The sequence below is a fragment of the Protopterus annectens genome, chromosome 2.part1 (genome assembly GCF_019279795.1).
Source record: "Protopterus annectens isolate FY-2018-M chromosome 2.part1, PAN1.0, whole genome shotgun sequence".
Taxonomy (NCBI): Eukaryota; Metazoa; Chordata; order Ceratodontiformes; family Protopteridae; genus Protopterus; species Protopterus annectens.
Window position 1 is genome coordinate 1,555,092,972 of NC_056729.1, and position 22,525 is coordinate 1,555,115,496.

The following is a 22,525-nucleotide window of genomic DNA, read 5'->3' on the forward strand; positions in this document are numbered from 1 at the left end:
CTATGACCTGCTTAGACTTGTGGCCTATCTGTACTTTCTGCCCTCTTACTAAAATCTTTGAAATTTTTCTTTACAAACAGCTACTTAAGCACATAAATGGCTATGGACTTATTAAATAAGCAGCACAGATTCAGGAAACGCTTTCAGAACCACAACTGCATTGCTCTCTGCTACTAACTCAATATACCATAACATTAATAAGGGACTCATCACTGCAGGTACTTTTATAAATATGACTAGAGCATTTGAAACTGTTAACTACAACATTTTGCTTCAAAAGCTTGCTAAACTTAACTTTGGCCACAATACATTAAAAGGTTCTAAAGTTACTTAGAGAACAGAACATTCCCAGTTCACTATGGCCACAATACATTAAATGGTTCTAAAGTTACTTAGAGAACAGAACATTCCCAGTTCACTATAATAACCAAACATCCACAACTGCTACCCTTAACATAGAAGTATCTCAAAGCTTATCTTAGGCCCATTCCTCCTTTCCTTATTCATCAATGACCTACCCAATGACCTTTCTTCATTAAACATTACACTGTATGCTTATGGCATTCTCCTACTTCAAGCTAATAAATACAATTTCAACCTAAAATCCCAGTTGAATTTGTCTGCCTCCAGTCTATGTCAATAGGCCTCATTCAATAAACAATTGATAAGCCATAAGAAAGCGTAATGCTATTTTCATCCCATCACAAATACACTCAATTGCCTGCAGTTATTTTTATCAGACAACCAAAATAACAGCATAACTACAGTCACTACAGTCACTCAATATACATACTTTGGTATTATTCTTGACTGTTCTCTTACCTGATCCACCCACACAGATAACATTACTAACAAAGTCCTTTCCCAAATTAATCTGTACTACAGAATCTCACAATTTCTTTCTCTGATATCTAGGTTGACTATGCTAAAAATGACTCAAAGTGAAGGCCTTTGATACTGTTTCTCACTCTCTACTCCTAGACAAACTGTATAACCACAATTTCTTCCCAGATACAGTAGCATGGTTTGCAAGCTATCTTACTGACAGACCTCAGACAGTGAGATGGGACACTGCTCTATCCACTCCCCTTCCTATAAAAATGTGAGTCCCTCAAGGATCTATTTTAGGGCCACTACATTTCAACATCTTCACCAACTTGCTCTATACCTCCTGCCCACACTCCTCTATTATCCAATATGCTGATGACTTTAGTGTCATAACAATAGCTAACTCTCCCTCTGAACTCTTATCCACTACCCAGTCTTCCTTTAACTCAGTGGAAACATGGCTCTCCAACAATCAACTTATACTTAACCCCCCCCCAAAAAAAAAACAAAACTACTACTCTTCCTCCCAAAAACAGTAAATCACATTAAGTCCTCCTTTTCTAGCTTATCCCTTAACAATACCCCCATAGTAGTAGAATCTAGCACAAAACTCCTCAATGTTACAATTGATGAGCAATTAAAATTTGACATCCACATTATTAATTGTATTAGGAAAACTCACCTCAAATTAGGTCTATTATATAGAAATAAAAAATTTCTCACCCCGGAAGCACAAATTGCTCTCACTCATGCTTACCTTCTCCCCTGCTTAACTTATTGCTCACAAATCCTCACTAACCTTAACTCCTCTCTCCTTGCTACACTAGAGTCTACATAGGTTCATAGGCTGGTACTAGGCTATCGGCCCTAGGGCCTATGCAAGCCTAGCCATAACAATTCCCTGGATATTTCTTCCCACAATATTTACTTCTCCAGGCCCGTTTAGCAGGGCGACTGACATGATCCCTGGGGTGAATTTCCTATCTCCCATCCAATCATCAAGGTTCCTTTTGAAGAGGGCCAATGAGGCGCTCTGCTTGATATGTATGGGCAGTCTATTCCAGAGTATGGGGAGTCTCTGGGTCAGGAATCTATCCCTCCAGCATGTTTTGTTCATTGCGATGACAAGGTTTAGATCCCCGGAGCGTGTGGCTCTGAGGGATTGGGATTTCTTTAAGTGGAGCATGTCCAACAGCTCAGGGTTTGACATGGCCTTGTATGTTAAGCAGAGATCGCCTCTGAGTACACGATGTGCCACAGAGTATAGCTGGAGTTTTTTTAGATGGTCAGTATATGGCATCTGCTTTAGGCCTGTGATTCTTTTAGTGAGGTATTTCTGTGGCCTTTCGAGCTGTTGCAGATGTCTTGTGAGGTACATACCAAATGGGGCATTATACTCTATAATGGGTCTAATGAGGGATGAGTACAGTGGGACAATGACCTCCTTTTTTCTGGATGAAAAGCCCTTAGTGATGAGGTGTGCCACAAAACAGCTAGATTTGCAACTCAACAATCCTATAAATCCCACCACTGTCTCTCTCTAAAATATTTGAACTGGCTTGAACTGCTTCACCTCCTCCTCCTCTCTCAGCTTCAAACCATACACTCTATTCTTTACCAGCCATCATACTGTCCGGCTTTACACTCTGTCATCTCCCACTATGCTCCTACAAGAAACCTCCGCAGCTCTTCCCAAGACCTATTAAATATCTATAAGCCCAAGTCTAAAGCAGGGTGCAGCCTATATAGCTACCATCATTCCATTGCACGGAACAGACTCCCCCTAGAAATCCAAACACTCTCTCATCCCAAACAATTTAAAGTAACCTTAAAAAATATTTTAATGGGCAATGTTTCTGCCACTGCTCCAACCGTCCATGAAAACAGTCATCTTACCAACTTCCCCACTTTTTCTTATACCTAACTATATATATATATATATATATATATATATAATTTTTCTATGTTCCTATTTGATTTTGTTTGACTTGTACTAATGCTTATAATATGTTGTAAACTAAGTACTTTTGTGGCTATCTAGTTGTTTGACATGTACTACAACATTTTTACTATTGTATAAATAACTATACTTATCAATATAAACTGGAGCTTTTCTCCCTGGGCTTCTGCTGAAAAAGGGCTTTGGCTCAGTCGGACATTCCTGGTCAACAAATGTAAAATAAATAAATAAAATATTCTTCTCCCTAAGTTAAATTCTGGGCTACCACTCCTTACATTCCATTCTGCCTATAACACAAAAAGATTACAAACCACTGAAAACAAAATGTGCAGATTTGCCCTTCTGACACACTGGCTTACTCATCACAGCCTCCTTCTGCAGAAACTAAAATGGCTTCCAGTTACTGCAAGCTCCACCCACTTAATTAATATTCACAATTGTAACTGCAACATATTGTCCCTCACTAAAAAGGCTTCTTCCACTCAGAGAACCTATATACTTCTCTAAGAAACTCTAAGCCTGAGAACATCTCATTGCATAGACCAAATTTTAAAACTTCTATAGGTGAAAGAGCCTTTTCATGGCTTGGACCTGCCATGTGCAAGGACTTTCACCATAATCTAAAAGTTAAAGAAATACTCACTCAAAATGTCTCTCTATTTCAACAACTGCATAGTAATTCTGCATTTAAATGGTTTATATACAAATGCTGGTATCTCTGCTACCGCCTGCTGCTTGACCAGATAAACCTCATCATCTTGCTGTTCAGTTTGGATTCTCCATCCAATTTTCTTTTCTGTCATTATGTATTACAACAACTCAGTGAAAATATGTTTATAATGTCATCAGAACTTTCACTTAAGTACCAACTATTTTTCCTTTAAATTTTTACATATTTTTAGAAAAAAAAAGAGTAAATTATTTATTTATTTACTGATTGACTGATTGCTTTTGTTTACTGGGAAATTCTGACTGGACACAAGTCCCATTATTAGTGGAGGCCCAGGGAGAAATGCTCAACTTCACAGAATGAATAGAAGGCAGTTATACACGATTTAAGTAATAAATGTACATACATACATAGACTAGTAATGATATGACAGTTAATCAAAAAATAATAAATGTACATAGAATAGTAAATGAACATACACAGAATTGTAATATGACAGTTAATGAAAACATGACAGTTAAATGATGAATACAGTAAAATATTACCTAATATCATTTGTAAGAGTCTAGTTACTTTTAAATGGAATCAACTGAAAAATAGATATTGGGTAGGAAAAAATTATGTAATTATAGGATGAAGATGGTTACAAATTATGGAGTATTGAGGAGATCCAGGTAAAAGGAAGATAGAGATAGTAGTGAGAGGGGATAGAGGGATAGATGATAGTGAGATAGCTAGAGATTGTGAAGAAGTAACCATATTATAGCTAGATACGTAAAATAGTGGTGACAGTAAGGGTTTGGAGATTATCCAGGAACATCACGTGTACAGAGCTGGCAACTGAGTAGGTAGGAGTTTATGGAGTTTTAAATGATTTTAGGGAATATTATTGTCGTACTGCTAGTGGGATGGAGTTCCATGATTTTGTGAGATTGTGGAAGAGTAGTGATTTGCCAGCAGAAATACTGGGGCTGGATACATGTAATAGGTATTTGTCTGATGAACATTGTGTCCAGGAAAGGTTATATATTTGTATAAGGTTGGAAATGGATGGACAGTTTTAGTAAATGTTCTTTCGCAACAATCTACTGAAAAACTGCAACCCAAACAGGAGAATTCTCATTCATTTACATATCATAATACGTAAATAAATATTTTATGTTAATAAATAATATGTGATATGTAAATAAAAGTAATATGTAAATAAATATTTTATGTAAATAAAAATATTAATGAATATAAATATTATTTTTTGGATGGACATATTTGCTCAAAATGTAACCAAAACATTTTACTTAACCTTGGCTCTAACATTATTGTCACTGCTGAAGTGACACCCCAAGCCAATGTGCAAAAATGGGATAAAGGGGTTGTGGATGGATGGATGGAGATATGTATATAATAAGAAATAGCATAAAAACACTGGAAGCAACAGACCAAGGCTGCAAAATAAAAGAATACAAAAATTATTTCCACAATAAACAAACAGTGAGCGCTTTTGTGGACCAAGCCACTTTATCAGACAATGATCATAACTTAAAAAAACTCCTTTTATACCAGTTCATGACAATTAAGCAAATGCAAAAATCTCCACCTACATTTAAAGCAACAGAGCAAACAGCCGTAAGAATTGCAATAGCATGTTACAAACACAGTATCATATGTAAAAAATATAACAAATAAATATTATTACAACAACCAAAGTGAGTTCCTATACAAATAAAAATAAAAATGAAAAATATAATCATTTAAGCAAATCCCTTCCTAATAAAATGGGCTTAATGTTAATCTTGTCATTAAGTCCCTTCCCCATACTGTCCTTGAGTCTTACAATCCATTCCAGTTCTTTTGTTTCCACTTTTAATTTTAGGTCCCCCCCTCTGAGACCACCTAACACCCTGTCAATCACCATGAAGACAAATTTATGTGCATCTCCATGAGCTTTGACATATCTCGTTAGGAACATTGGTTTCCGCTTCCCTCCCTATATCATACAGATGTTCACACATCCGATCCCTCAGCCTTCTGGTCGTCATTCCAACATAAAATGACATACAGATAAAACAATGGGCCAAATATACAATATTACTGCTATTGCAGTTGGCTGAGAGTCTGAACCTAAAAACTCTACCCGTATCTGGGTGTTTGAACTCCCCACTATCATCTATATAAGTACAATAATTACAACTGTTACAGGGTAGGGTGGCACCTCGACCCATATCACCAACCTGTGCATTCCCCTGTTGTAACCTGGGTCCACATAAAATTATTTTCAAATTCTTCTTGTTCCTGAAAATGTACCTTGGGGTCTCACCCACTAACTCCTTTATAGCATCATCACTGCAGAAGATATTCCAATTCCTGCGAAAAATATCTTGTATTCTTCTGGTATTACTAGAGTAGGTGACCGACATTCTCATACACCCCCTGTGGCGACCTACTGTTCGAGATGGCTGTACATTATCAGAGAAATAAGGCCTCCCCTCAGTGTCCCTACAGTCCATTACTTCTCTCAGAGTGCCCTGCAGTTCTCTATCAGTGTATCCCCTGTGTAGGAACCTCATTCACAACTCAGTCAATTCACCTTCAAACTTATCATGGCTTGCTGTTAGCCTCGAAGTTCTCAGACATTGGCCCCTGACAATATTTTTAAATATATGTTGGGGGTGCATACTTGTCCTATGTAGGTACCTACACTTCTATAGCATTCCTTCCTGTGAATCTCAGTCTCAAAATCCCCATCATTCCTCTGTATCACCTTAACATCCAGAAAATCAATTGAGTTAAAAGAACTCTTCATAGTAAACCTTAGAAAATTGGTACACTCATTCAAATACAAAAAGAAAGGGTCAAATGTAGACACATCCCCCTCCCATAGAAGGAAGAGGTAATCTATGAACCTCCTATAGAATTTCAGGTGTTTACCATGCTCACTCAAAAGATGTTGCTTTTCCCAGGAAGCCATGACAATATTGGCGTAGCCATTGGCAAAAGAAGTGCCCATGGCTATGCCATCTAGTTGTCTGTACAGCTTATCTTCAAACATAAATAAATTGTTCTCTAGAATAAGCTCCATGAGTAGAGACAGAAAATCCACACACTGTCTGTCATACGAACCATCATCTAATAAATACTTCCTGAAAAATTCAATCCCCACCTGGTTGGGGATAACGGTAAACAAAGATTGCACATCCAAAGTAATTAGCAATAGTTTACCTACATTCTCATATGTACTAACAAATGAATACAAATCCCTCAGAAAATGCACTGTATCTAATAAAATGATATGATTCTTCCTGAGTATGGGTTTCAAATGTCTCTCTACATAAATTGATAGGGTTTCGGTGGACCAACCCCTCCCTGAGACAATAGGTCTCATTGGTGGTTTCAGGGGATCCTTGTGGATTTGGGGGAGACCCTGTATTATTGGTATTGCAAGATATTTCACTATAAAATAAACAAATCAAAATCAATAATACGACATGCCAGACATTCATACAGTGCATTATATATAACGTCACTACATCTCTGCATTTGTTGGAAACTCACTTTAGAATAAAATTTGATATCATCTAACATATTGAACATGGAATCCCTATAAAAGGAATAATCCATCACCACCAGCGAGCCACCTTTGTCCGCTGGTCTCATGGAGATGGTAACATCATTACGTAAACAATCTAGGGCTATCCTTTCCTCTTTGTTCAAATTATTAAAATATTTATCATGAACATTGCAATCATGCAAGCTGTAGATTTCTTTAATACACACTCTTTCGAAAGCGTCACACACTACATTGTTAGTGGGAACATAACCACTTGGTTTTTTAAAAACATCTGCCCCAACAGGGGTACTACCAACATCACCAAATTGCAATTTCAACATAATACTTCGAGTAATGGCTTTCAGTTCTAAAATGTTATCTGTAACTGTCATTTTATGTGCAGGAATAAAAGACATACATTTATTTAACAATTTACTTTCAGTCTCGCTCAATGTCCTTCTTGAAATATTCCAAATCAGTGTCCGCTCCCCTGTTGCCACATTTTCTTTAAAGTTAGGGGCTGCTGCTCCTCCTCCTGGGATGCTTTTCTTTTCATGCGGCCTCTGCTCGGCAGCTGGTCGCAAAAAGGAGCTTGGCGTATGGGGTATGGTATAGTAAGAGTTAGGGATGAAGGACCCTGTAGTGTACCTGCAACAATGGGTACATATACTGACCCACTGTATTTGCTGCGCGCTCCACTGAAGATCACAGAGCTGCCGGCCCCGTTCTCCGGTTGAACCCTCAAATTAGAGAGGGTTGAGATAACATGCGAATCATCTTCCACATGTGTAAAGGCCGTACTCCTGGTAGTGTCTTCCCCTGAGACTCATGTAGTTGCATCAAAGTCGTAGACTCCACCTCTTTCAGCATTGATTTATTGTCACTTCCCTTGGTGGTAATCACCTCTCGAACTAGCCCAGCTACATTGGAAGTAGTAGTAGGCTGCTGGGAAGTCCTGATGTTAGATTGTTGACCAGTGTGATCCCTGGGCCAAGCGAAGACCCACCCATTGGCAAAGTCTTCCTTGTCTCTCAAGATCTTTTATCTTTTATAGCCAAAAAGTTGCCGCTCATATGTGCCAACAGTCTCAATAAGATTATCCAATTTAATGTCCAAGATAGAGCTCGGGAACTTCCCATACATTTCATCCTGTATATTATAAATTGTTTCAGATAACCGAGCCTCTTCAGGCTTAAAAAAAAATCAATCAGCAGTTGCATGTACTTGCGGCTAGTTTCTATATTGATACATTGCCATTTCAAAAGCAAATCTTGGTATACATTACCATAGGTGGGCATGTTGAGTACTCGCTGTTTGCTCTGTTGCTTTAAATGTAGGTGGAGATTTTTGCACTTGCTTGATTGTCATGAACTGGTATAAAAGGAGTTTTTTTAAGTTATGATCATTGTCTGATGAAGTGGCTTGGTCCACGAAAGCTCTCACCATTTTTTTATTGTGGAAATAATTTTTGTATTCTTTTATTTTGCAGCCTTGGTCTGTTGCTTCCAGTGTTTTTATGCTATTTGACTGGATTTTGGAAGCACAGTTTACCTTAACCACTTATTTTTTTGGTTTTGCTCATATAATAAGAAATGTATATATGCTGCACTCTTACTCTGCTCCCTCTATGCCTGCCTAGGCCCATGCTTAGGCTGAAAATGGTCTTTGAACCAGCTCTTCTACCCAGTTAGCTCCCAGCTGTGAAATCATTATGCCTAAAGGTGACAACACATCCTCATGCCAAAATCTGTACCTGTCCATGGGGACCACTGTCTTGAGTGCCTAAAATGCAATAGAAAGTGGTGTTGATCTAAAGAAACAGCTTGACCTTGCACACACTTCATAGTATGCTAACTACATACTATAGCTGTAAATGAATGAGAAGTCACCTCTTTGGGTTAAAGTTTTTCAGTGAATTGCTGCAAAAGAAAGTTTACTAAACTGGGACTAGATGAAATAATACGCCCTGATTCAGCTTCACTTTCTGAGTGCACTCTGGTGTTACCCCATATAATTTTTTTTGCCAATTTCTGATAATAAATGGTCTACATTCATCTGCACATCTGTTGTATATTTATACCACCTTGCATAGTCATAACCACTTCTGTCAACTGTTTTGATTTCACTACACCATCTCCTTCCTATCTGAGGTTCACTCCCACCATGTTGGATACAGCTCCCTTTATCCACAGAAAGAGTAGAGGAAGTTCCCTCGTGCCCTGGTTAAATTTCCCCTAGTATGAATACCACCATTAACCCCCTCTGAAAACAGCCCATTTACTCAGTGGAACTAACCTGGTCAAAAAACTAACTGAAATAAAAAATAAAATACTACTGACTAGCTTGCTGTCTATCACCATGTGGTTGTTAGTGGTTTCACTGAGAACCCTATGAGAATATTTCTTTAATTCTTAGGACCCACACCTTTGGAATCCACTGATAGGTTGGCTGAGGCAGTCCCCAGATCTAAGCAATTTTAAGAGGTTCCTTAAAGTTTACTTTCTTGAGTTGTATTTTAACACCTGATTTATGATGAGCTTGTCTCTCGTTTTATTCTTAATTACAGTTTAATCATCTATGAGTAAACTTGTTTGTATGTTTTTATTTACTATAATAAATCAAGTTTTTCTTTACTGCTGTAAGTAAAGTGCTTTGTTCTAAGCACTGTAGTATATCTGAGCTTGAACTTTTACCCACATTCATTGGGTCGCATGTGGTGTCAATGGACTCAAGTACTTGACAACAAAAATTCGACATATGTGAGACACTTTTCTCAAAACAGGCTGACATTCATACCTCTTAACAGAACAGATTTTCTCAGAATGTCCACATTTTTGCCTCATATTTTTGGTGTGTTTCTCGTAAATGTGTGGTTTCCTGGAATATCATTGAGGATTGAAATCAGAAAAAATATTTATTTATTTAATTTATTTACTTAATATTTGTTTACCTGGAAAGTCTGACTGGAACACAGCCCATTTTCAGCTGAGGCCCAGGGAATGACAGACATGTGAGTTTCAGACTTCATATCCTTCAGAAAGTTCATGCTAATGCAAAACCTGCAAACAAAAAAAACACTTCTGCACCTTGTGAGTGTCTCAACTCTGCCTCATCTCTGATGAAGTCTATGTTGTGTACTGGGACAAAAGCTCTAAGATCGTAATAAAAGGATTACTTATTATTTTAATATGAATACTATTTAACTTACGGTGTTCATCTTACAACTGTGGTGGAACCATTAGTTGTGGAAGGCTGTTTAATGATGAAGTTAAGCAGTAAAAGAATATGAAGCCCGAGTTGAGAAGCTCATGGGGTGAGGAAGCGTTTTCCTGTTTGCAGCATTTTTCTACACCAGAACTTTTTGAGGTTACTAATGCAAAACCTGTTATTCTAGCAACTTTTTAAGTTTGTAAGAGCAATATTTAAAAAGTGTTTCTATTTTTGGGCCTTTGTCACTCCATTATTTATGGCTTTGTCCAGATTTCTTCCTCTAAGAGGTTGAGAGGTATGGCGACATTACAGTGTTCCATAGTTACTTATGTAAACTGATTAGTTTAACTTGCCGCATTTTGTGTTGACAATCCTTTGATGAATGGAGTGGGCTATGGCAAAAAGCACACATAAATCCTAGTAAAGTAATCTGGGGAGTAGAATCAGGTAAAGGTTCCTTCAAGTGGTCATTGGGAAGATGTACTGTATCTGTCTGTACAATTTAGAATCTTTCTTGAAGCTGTTAAGAACTCTGTTTCTTACCAAAAATGTTTTAGAGAAAATTTTTATAGACACAAAAGCCAAACTTGCATGTGCAGCTAGACCTAACTGCTCCTACTGGACAGCGACAAGCACTGTTCACCAACTTAAAGACCATTACTGCATCTGATAGAATCATGTCATACTTTTGCATACAATTATAGCTGTTCAAAGCTGTAAACATAATTAATCATAGGAAAAGAAAACTGTACAAACACTGCCAAATAAATGTATCTTCCCTTAAGAAAACTATATCAATATTCTAATAATTTTATCCATACCTAACTTCATTCAGTTCTCCTATATGTTACTTAAAAGGATGTGGCAGTAGTTCAGTTGGGAAGCAAAGGGCTTACTGCCACAGCATGTTTTTTCTACTCCAGACCAGTTAACAGTGTATAATTCCAGCTTTCATATGGCCTACTCTTATCAAAACCTGGAAACACTCGCCACTCATTACAGACACACAGCAGGAAATTCACAATGCAAAAAATCTTTGGATGACAGAAGTTCTGCTTTAAAGCCTTTACTGCAGACCCCCCCCCACGTCAACCCCCACCCCTTACATGTAGCAACAGCATTAGGTATGTAACAACACTTCCTGCCACACAAGAACTAAGTAGTTACAAAACAAAAACAAAAAAACTTGTCCAAAAAGTACACATGGGCATTTAATGATACTATATTACAGTGTCATGCTGGGGGGGAGGCATCCTTTGGATGAGATAAACTAAAATTCTATCTGTTGGAGTACAGTTTAAATGCAGTACCAAGACACTCAACTGAAGAACGATACTTTCCAGGTGGTCTGGTCAAACCCCCCCACTCACTGTAATCACTTCTCTGGTTATGATTGATTATTTTATCAGTGCACTTACCTGGTTCCTCGTCACCCCGACCCCAAGTTGAAGGAAGAAAGGAATACCAGAAACATGCCAATGCTGCACAGGCTAACAGAACAGGAGTGTCAGAACCTGTGGCACGGTGTAATTAAGGAGTGAATGTAGAACAAGTTCAGCCATTGTATACTTCAAGCATTTTTTTACTCATATCTATGCAGCCCTTCTAGCATACAGGATTATTACTTGTCAGATACTGAATGTTATACTTCAGAAAACTAATACACAGACATCAAGGCAGTCCTGCTGTTGCCTGGGCAGTGTCACATCTCACGTAACCTAGTAAACGGAGTTCATTTTTTATGTAAAAGTCTGATACTACAATTTCTGTTTTCTAAGAAACATACTTCACACCAGAAGAACAAGCTACTAGACCCACACAATGGTTTATGGACAAACATTTTTTTATTTTAGGTAATGCATCTATACACTGTACATTCAGTCACTGTGCTATATAAGCATAGCTATTTTTTTCATACATAATCTCATAAAGTCCTTTATTTTACAATATTATCTGTGTCAGGGATGGGGTAAGATGGATGTGGAAAAAAGGGATGGTACAAGAGGAAGTACGGTACACAGCTGAATAGATAAATAAGCCAAGCTTTTTTCTCATTTTTTTCTTCCTTTTAAAACAGGCATTTATAAACAAGAAAGCAAACATTTATTTATTACATAAAAATAGTCCTAGGATAGTAAAAGTAATATATCATCATTAGCAGCAGCATAGGAGGGAAAAGATAAAGTGTGCTGAAATGCTATTGGCTATTATAAATGTTTATAACCTCATTCAATAAAAAATGTCATTCACATGAAGATTCATGTAAAAAAAAATACAATCCCCCTAAAATTTGCGGACTGATGAAAAAAATGTGTAATAAAATATTTTACAAATGAAAAAAAATGCTTAAAAAATGTAAATGATGGAATAAGGATACCCACAATAACTATCAAAACATGTCATATATTTTGAATACACTGCAAAGGATTTGTTTCTTTGCTAAAAACACAACTCAAGAAAAAAAAAAAAAAAACAAGACAACTACCACGTAATAAGGGAATGGGGGAAATTAAACACCCATACATTTATAATACAAGAGCATACAATGGAAACCCAAAAGTATTTACATGTTCATTTCTTTTCTCTCTTTCTTTTTACATTGGCTAATCATGTCAGAAAAGCAGAATTATATTTATGCTTGCTGCTCAACAAATATGAATGTTATTGCTCTTTTTTCATTCATGGAAAAAAGGATTTTACTCTCTCTGATACAGAAACTGAGTATATAAATTGAATATACAGTTATCTATGTTATATATTTCTGATTATAGGGAGAGTTAGCAGCCTAAAAAACAAAATCACCTCTTCTCCCTTTCACTTCTTTAAAGGAAACACAAACGAGAGTTGTATTTGTGAGCTGAGGCATGACAACTGTAACACAACCTTTAAGGAAACAGGCCCGTTCTCCATATAATGCTGTTGACACACTTATTAGGTGGAACTGTTTCAAGACACAATGCACTTGCTCTTTCAAAAACTGAGGTGATAAATTTAAGACCTGCAAAATTCAGCAAGCGTTGCATTTTCACAAGACACCTCCTGCGTTTCGCTTTTTTGTCTACATCCTTAACCTTCTTTCCCACTCCAACACCTGTAACTTACACTGTTTCCCCCTAGGTGTAACTAGGAACTAGCAGCTACCTTCCCACTGCATGACGTTCTGTGGCTAGTCTGCGGAAGTATTTTAGGAGCTCAATCACCCATCTCCAAAAAGAAGCGCCGAGTCCATCTTCTGAAGTGCACTCCCTAGCTAGGCAGTGTTACGTGTCCTGACACTGATGTCTGAATTCAATCTAATCAAATAATGGGCAAAAGAACACATTCGTACATGAATGACAAAGGAAAATCTGTAAATATTAATGGATGAATTTATATTTACAAAATGTAGAATTATTATTCCCTGTTTACACCACGGCAAAGTAGACATGCATTTTACAGTTCTACCGAAAGACAATTTGTTTGGGATTTCAGAAAAATGATCTACAGGAAGAGTAGCTCATCCAAGTGGAGGAAGACAAAAAGTACTTCATAATGCCATCTTCCAGGTAAACGAGGAGAAAACTACCGCTATTTATTTGAGAGAGCTCCGAGTTATGAACTCCATAAAGACACAACTTAAAACCATGGCTGGAGAATCTGTGCCTGCCAATAAGAAAGCAAAAACTGTATGTGCCAACTGCAGGCTTTTACTGACTTTCCTCCATGTTGTTGTGCAGGGGCTATAATGGTGCTGAGCAACCATGAGACAAGACAGAAAGACTTGCAGGTAATGAAAACAGTCTCACATTCTCATGGCAGCAACACAAATATAATGAGAAATGTAATGCTGCAACTCATGACTAAGTATACTTTACTTGCACCTCAGGTGAAAAACACAGAAGTCAGTAATTACATACACAGTCAGAATTCTGTAGGATGCACAGGCTGAAGGATATGCCTTGCATATGAGCAAAGGCCATGCAGCACATTTCAGTCTCCTAGCTAACAGTACCTGCACTTTGGACAAACCTGACAATGTCACTACAAGAAAGCAGTGCAGGATTTTTGCCATAAATTTTTTATATGCATGTACATAACAGGAGATGGTAACAATTGCAAAACAGTGACACTGTTGGCAAAATGGGTTAAAAGCCCATTCAGTTTTCCAGCATCTAGATTTCATCTTACAGTACTCTTATCACCTCAAAAGGCTTTTAAACTTCTGCTATACAGGGAACCAGGCAGGGATGAAACAGTTTAAATTAATTTCACTAAATTAAAAAATAGGAGGAAACATAAACCACAGAATCTCTGTAATAATATACTTGTTTCTGGTGTGTGTCAATATTTACTTCAAAATAATACAACAGAAACACATCTCAAAATGCCTGGACCCATGTTCCCACGTTAGCAGACAGCAGAATCTCCTGTTTGTTCTGTTCCCTTTTAAGGGGGCAGCAACTATCTTTTATGGCAAAGAAGGGGAAGATGAATGGTAAAGCTACAGGTTCATAGATATTTTTATAAGTTCATAGATTAGTACTAAGCTAACTGCCCTTGCAAGCCTAGCTAATTATCCCTTGTGAGATTAAAGCCCCGCACCTTGTGTTTGTAAGACAAACACTTTAACCATTAGGCCACCCTCCCCACCCCCTATGTCCAACAGTCAACTTTTAGAGACAAAGTTTCAATTTAAACAGAGTACTTTGAAGGTATATTTACTTGCTATCCTTCTCCGTCAAAACATAAATGGTAATTACGCCATGCAACCAAACGTCAGTACAGTTCTAAACATCAATTCTCAATATGAATGTTAGCGGAAGTGAAAACCAAAACTGCATCTCTTAGATACTGGGATAAGCAAACCCACTGACATGAATGCCATAATATCGCAAGTATGATAGTCCAAACTGTAGCTTTTTGGGAAATGTCAAGATGGACATGTTTTAAAACACAGGTAGAGCCACTTACAGACAGACATCTGCCAATCCACCTGCATGGAAATAAAAATCACAACAGTATATAAAAGTGAAAGAAACAGCCTCTTTATCAATCATTCACAGCATAATGCTAGCCACATTGGATGACCATGGAGTACAGAGATGGTTATGTGGTAGGACAACCGTGCTGTGTTCTAATGCCATTATTGGCAAACACAGAGAAATGATACTGTACTCAGTGAAATGGTGGCTTACGAATGAATACTAACTCAGGCTACAGGTACAGGACTGACACTAAACCAGCATGACCTGTAAGACAAAACAGACTACGAACACTGCCACTGACCACACAAAGCAAAACAAGCAAATTAACGAAACAAAACAAACTTACTTCTTCACTCCACTTACATATATGATACACTAGGGCTGAATTTGAATAAAAACTTTTTTGTCAACTATTATTCTTTGGTTGCCAGATAAGTTCCACCACAGAAAGTAGCCTGTGAAATTTCAGCACCAGGGAAGTTTGATGGCAGATCATACCCTGGACTACTAATTACAGAAATACCATTAGCAATTCTACTATTCTGTCTTACACTGCCAACGTACAGAAAGGAATATAAAAAAATATTATAAAACACTACCATAAGCCCACTGATTACCACTGTTGTACTCATTAGATGCCAAATGGCAGGTATATCCTCAAGCCAAAATAAAACATTAGTTAAAGCCTGTCAGTCTCATGAGGAAAAACAGGGACTACATTGCTGATATTGTAACCAAACAAAGTACAGGTCCCCTTTTGGCTACACCAATGCATGGAAAATGGTACTTTATGACAGGCTAACATTAATCAGATAAGAAAAGCAGTGCTGTGTCTTCAGTTCCATTACAGTGCTCTTGGAAAGTTCAATGCCAGCCTAATGAATGCCTGTTCTCTTTCACTCCTGCTCAAATACAACTACTCGAATAGCATTTCCTTCGAATATCTGCTTTATAAATGAGCACAGTTATGGAAAACATAAGGCTGAGAATACAGTTTGATGAATATTTCAAGACTGAAAATAAAAGACTTGTTACATATACAGTAATAATGCCCATGAATGTATATATGTATGGTAGAACTTGTAATTAATTCCATGCATCTACTACCTGCAGAAAAAACATACAACTAAGCAAGAAGACAGTATTCTAAGTAAAAATAAAACTGCATAAACATATTTTATGTTCTTTTGCATTGCACTTTAAAAAGGGGGAAGTTTTGATTATTTTCCCCCTGAAAAAGGGGAAGTTTTTACTTTTTCATGTCTGCTTCCCCTGCTTTACCTCAACAGGCAACACACCCTCACTGGTCTTCATTCGAGAAACCTGTTTTAAGCACATATATTAACTTCCCCAGAGTATTACAGTATTATGTGTTATGCATGAATATGCATGTGAATATGTGTACTTAAACACATTCTCACCCATACTTAAAAATGGATATGCTTATACAATATCTGTATTCTGTATGCAAAAGCCTATATAATAATGTTTCTGGAGACAGTTTACGACCACAGCAAGTCACTTCTGTAAATAACATGGTGTTTTCTTTTAGCAAGCTCCTGGGCCATACATTTAATAGAAAAATAAATATAGGGCATAACATATTATGGCTGTTTAATGGCTAATATTAAAAAGTTCAAGGGATTATAATCATATGCCCTAACAAGAATGTCCTCTTTTTTATATTAGCCATCCATTTCCTTGTTATCAGTCTTTGGCACTGGGTCACAAATGTAAAACTGGACCCGCGAGGACTATACGGACATTTAGGGTAACTACTCAATCAAGCAACATGCCCTGATTTTAGGGGTGCGGGTTTAACAAAATTAACTGCAGTCAATTAATGCAAATGGCTTCAAGGTCCCTCAATGGCAGTAACTACAGTAAATGTGTAATGCATACGATGACATTTCTTATTACATATATGCCTCACATACAGATAAACAGATAAGATCTAGTCTGTGCATGCTTTGGTCACTCCAGTCTGAATTGCATTTCTCCCACATAAAACAACAAGTAATCCTTGTCTGTAACTGGCAAATGCAGTGTTTTATTTCATACTTACAGGCAAGTGCCTCTGCAATCTTTTTAAATACCTCCCTGAAAACAATAAACAACTTTTCAGTTTTGAGGAGTCACTGTTTTATGCCAAAAGCTTGAATGGGGAAGGGTATACCTTCTGCAGATAAGCATTCCTTAAAGCAGATTAAATATTTCATGGTAACACCTATCACCCAGAGCTAGCATATCACCATCAACTTAATCAAGGAAACTGAAGGGGTTTCTGCAAGTTATATAATATAGTAACAGTGAGGCTGAAATGAACAGTCACTGTTCATAGCTACAGATGATGAATAAAGAAGAAATGGAGAACATCCACCTCCTTTAAAAACTACCCTTTTTGGTACTTCATAGGTACTGAGGTATAATTATGGTGATGATGCTTCGACAGTAACAAAAAATGTCACAACAGTAATCTGTACAATAAAGGATTACATCTGACATTCTGTTTGCAAGGCTAGTAAAGAAACAGCATCATGAGAGACTCCGGACAAAGTGCATGTTAAAAAACTGCTCAGCCCTCACCCCCACCCACCGACCACCCAACAAACAAGCCCTGGAAAAATAATGATGTAGCCAACCCTTGTTCCTGGTATGGCTCTCTCAGCACAAAGTTTAAGGTTTGTGTGTGAACCTACTAATAAAGCACTCAACAGGACAAGCAGATAAACACTGTTGTGTACAGGAAAACAAAATGTTACAAACAAGACTGGAAACCAACAATTCAAGGTCTGAAGAATAAAGTGGTAGTTATATATGCATTTTTTTGCTTATTTCTGCAAAGTCTTTACACATTAGTAATAACAGGTAATTTAGCTGTCTGTAAGCCATCTCATTCCTTCTGCCTCCTGTGTTCTCTTTCCTCCTTCTGCCTCCTGTGTTCTCTTTCCTCCCTAGCCAGAACTGAAGTGCTCAGTAGTAAAAAGGGCTTGTTGAACACCTCAGCTAGATACAAAGTCTTTACATGATGATTTTCAGTTTGATTCTTTGAAAACACTGAAGTTATTAAGGCCAAGCAGCTTCTTGTTTAAATTCTCTCTCTCCTCCCTTACTCTGTACACAGCAGAAAAAAAAAGGTTTATCATGGAGTCTCACAAACTAAATACAAGGATGCAATTGGAGACAAACTGGAGAAGCTGCCAGTGATGACTTTCCGATACAGAATGAATAATCCAACAGCTGAACTGACCAGCACCAATGGACATTTTCAAACGCCCAAGCCAAGTTCTCAAAACAAACTGTGCACCAACATATATTTTTTAAGAAATAACAATAAAAGAAAAAAAAATCTGTCTGTAATGCAATGTCCTTATCCCAAAAGTCTTGTTTCCTGTCTTAAATAGCTTATAAGAAGAATTAGGTTTTCAAAGTGTTCCGGTGGCAAGCAGAAGAAAATTAAAAATATATATATAATAATAATAATAAAAAGCACTGTCTGTCCATCCTTGTTTGCCCAATTTTTTAATCTATTGTTCCGAAGACACCGCCCACTTGACAGTGACCAGTAAAAAAGGAGCAGTTTTGTTGCTTAAATTAAAAAGTCATTTTCTTGTCATCTTACAAACACTTGGTGTGTTATCATATAGGCACGGTAAAGATGTTGTGCTGTATGTCGAAAACAGGGTTATTATTCAGTGCTTCTGTTGTCTAGTAACATTTTTCCTCCAACTTTCAACAGGTCCACATTTACTTGTGTGTGCAAAGGAAGCACACCTACATTCATTCATGCACGCACTCACTCACGCAGACACACTGGCGCATTTACATATCTCCGTATGTGTATAGATAATAGAACTTTTATTTTCACTGTCTTTTTCTGTCTTTTTTGTTTATTTTTCACTGTCTTTTGCTGTGGATTTGCTGTGGACTGGCCACAGCTGCTGCACTTGCAGTTCCTTGACAACATTTTCCAAATGTTCCCTAGCTTCACGTTCATGCAAAAGGTCAGCTCGCAACTGCTCTCTGTCAGCCTCTGCATGTTGCAATTTCATCTGCAGGTCCTCAATCTAGACAGAAATAAAGAACATAAAAATGATGTCTTTGCAGTAGCACTTTTTAACAATAGCATTTAACAGTACAGTATGAAGCACTGCCCACTGCATGAATTATTTTAGCCTGCTGAAGAAATCTGTCATGTTGCTTCTGATTCACCCAAACCACTTGATATTCACTCTTGTAATTACATATTTAATTGTTTATTAACCAGATAACAGTAAATGAAGTTGGTGCATCAAGAAAGACAAAAAAACCAATGAGGTATAATCCAAACACATGGTAAAAAAGATCATCCTAACAACCAAGAGATGCTTCTACGTGCAACACACACACACACACACACACACACACACACACACACACACACACACACACACACACACACACACACACACACACACACACACATGAAGTCACGTGGCATCTGATCAGTTCTAGAGTAAATAAAAAGTTTTACTAAGATATGCCTTTCATAGTCAAAATTAATGGCAGCTTGGAGAGTGTAACTTCTAGCAAACAGTTCATTTGATAAAGTTTAAAACATTTACCTTAAGCATAGAGTAACTGAACTGTAGAAGCTGGTTGGTCTGCCAGCTCATGGAAAATAATCCAGCTGTATTCTCAGTTTCAGAGTATGCAACAGTATAACCACCTTTTTTACCAAATGTTATAATCTCAATAACTTGAACATACGTTTCATAGTGTTTTATAATGTACACTGATGGTGTTTTTGCAATGAATATCTAAACAGTATTCCACAAACTGCTCCCTAAGCCATGAAATGCTTTTGCCAACACATAAGACTGGACAGGCATTCATTTTATTAGTTATTGGACGTCTAAAAACATCCTAATTTAAAATACAATGGTAACGTGCATTTCAAACATGGAAATGTACCAATTGTCTGGATGCTGCCTTTGTTACAAGACAAAGTGCTAGGTTTATAGTAAAGTTGTCATTTTAATATTCTGCCCTTTTAAAAGAAATGATAGTTTGAGGTCCTGGAACATTTTTAACTTCAGGGAATAATGTATTTCACTGGTTAGTAATAATACATTTAGTCTGATAAAACCTCATGGTTGCACAAGTGTTATTCCACTCAATGGCAATAACAGATCGTTGCTAACAAAAAATATGACGCTCACAAAGTACACTATTCACTGAGTGTATAAATCATTCTTATAATAATCTCTACATATAAAATCATCCAGCAGAGACTAATTCAGCCATGTAGCTCTCATTACATACAGTGAGGTGAGATGCTCTCCATATCTTAATGCACCTTACACCAATAATCCTCAAATGCAGGTGCATGTACTCTGCTTGGCATTCTTTTTAATAATAACAGTATTATACTATCATCCACTTTTATTCAGCACATCTTTTCATCGCCGAGTATAAAAGCTGGAACAGCTGATTGAAAATTACTGTGGTACAGTAGGGATCAGGGAATTTGCCCATTCCCCAGTGTAGCGTGATCTTGGAGTTGGCAAATATAATTAGAAGGGTGTTTGGGTGTGCAAAAGAAAAACAAAACAAAACAAAAAAAAACATACTTGTGTTTACATTTTTTCAGTCTTTTGTGGATCGATGATTGATTTGGTCAACCATTAAGTGTCAATCATTTGTGGTCAATATTGTGTGTTTTTGATGGAAAGTTAGGCTCCGTGCTTATAAGCTATCATCAGGATTATAAGTATTTAAAAAAAGTAGAACTCTGTAATTTCAAACATAAAAATGAAATGTGTCATCAACAGAATGACAGAGATGCAAAAGAGATTATACGCACTATGAACAAATTGTTCACACTCCAAAAGAGAAATCTTAGCATATGTATTAGCCACTGAGGTGCCCATGTGATCACTTCTATTCGCTCAAAAATGTCATCTTCAAAAAAGAAAACATTATTTTATAAAACTTGCTCCAGCAATGTAAATATAGTGCTAATACACAAATTAGAAAAGACAGAATTGTTAAGAAGTTATTCAATGGATGCTGTAACAAATTACTTAGAAAGGTAAATTGATACCTCAAGTCACCAGCATAAAATGTTAGTCAGCAAAGGTCTCATTCCAAAAATATAGTTGACAAAGAAAATTAAATATAGTTGCCAAAGGAAATCACTATTATCTTTAACATGCCCCACCAGGAAATTAAGGACCACACTGGTGCATCATATAGGTATTTTATGAATTTTTTGAGAAACCAACAAATAACTGAATTTCAGAGGAGGAGAGATGGAACAATTTCATTATTCATATGAAACTTGTAGCACATTTTAGAAGTAAAATTACTTGTCAACATGAGAATGTGTAATTACTTGCTATGGTGAGGCACTGTTCATTAAAGAATGTGTCTTATTAACACAATAAGTTCTGTTCATGACCATGATGCCTCTGTCTCTGTCTAACTGTTTTACCTCAGAGACACTGTAGACCAGATTCCAAAAGAGTTGCTCTCAGTGTAAGTGACTTTGGTGTAAGGCCTATCTACAAACAGGCTTACACCACGAGCCAGATTCCAAAACACCTGATCTCAATGTAAATATTTACTTACACTAAGAGCTTGGCTTTCAAAATCGGGTCCCGTTATTCTTTAGGTTGTCAAGGCGGTGACCAGGGGATGCCAGAAAATGCTGAAGGCTACAGGGGCAGAAGAAAAAAAGAGGGCACTTAGTAATCTAATAGGGTGTTTTTTAACTGTCTACTACATAACAGAAGCATATCCATGTTTTCTCTAACTTTTGAGTTTATGGCTACTGGTTGCTACCATGCATGCGTAACATGAGCTTCATGTTTAACTCTGTGCAGTCATACCAAAAGTAACTCATATTTACACTATATACATTTTGTGTCATGGATATGCTTCTGCTATGGTAGTAGACAGTTAAAAAACTGCCCTATTAGATTAGTGTAATATTATTAACATCCCCCAAACCATAAACCTAACACTACTTTTAAAAAGGTCAGAAACTTAAAAAAAAAAAAAAAACCCAAAAAAAAACCCCCCCAAAAAAAAACATTGCTATAAACATAGCACCTCTACTTGTAATAAATGAATCAACCAGAGAATTGGTACATTTCTATGTATGAAATGCTCATACTGATGTTAATAAAAAAACTAATAACATGTATTTCTTATAGATACAGACAAAGATACACAATATCAGTCTATGCCTCCTCTGTTCTGGTTTCCATGGGGTGTACAACCCTCGTCCTTTTCTGCAAAAAAAAATATGAGTATACTTTCATTCGTCATTAAAATGATGTAGGACATAACACAAGACAACTCTA

At 37.0% G+C, this 22,525-nt stretch overlaps 1 protein-coding gene across 2 annotated transcripts in view; it reads right to left on the reverse strand.

Annotated features, from left to right (window-relative positions):
• Positions 1–12,037: 12,037 nt before the first annotated feature.
• The window catches only part of SKI (SKI proto-oncogene), a 290,736-nt gene continuing 280,248 nt past the window's right edge, over positions 12,038–22,525 (reverse strand). For both annotated transcript variants that reach the window (XM_044063006.1, XM_044063005.1), the window contains exon 7: positions 12,038–19,243. In XM_044063006.1, coding sequence (XP_043918941.1) covers positions 19,067–19,243 — 177 coding nt within the window. In that variant the 3' untranslated portion in view covers positions 12,038–19,066. The remainder of the gene's footprint in view (positions 19,244–22,525) is intronic.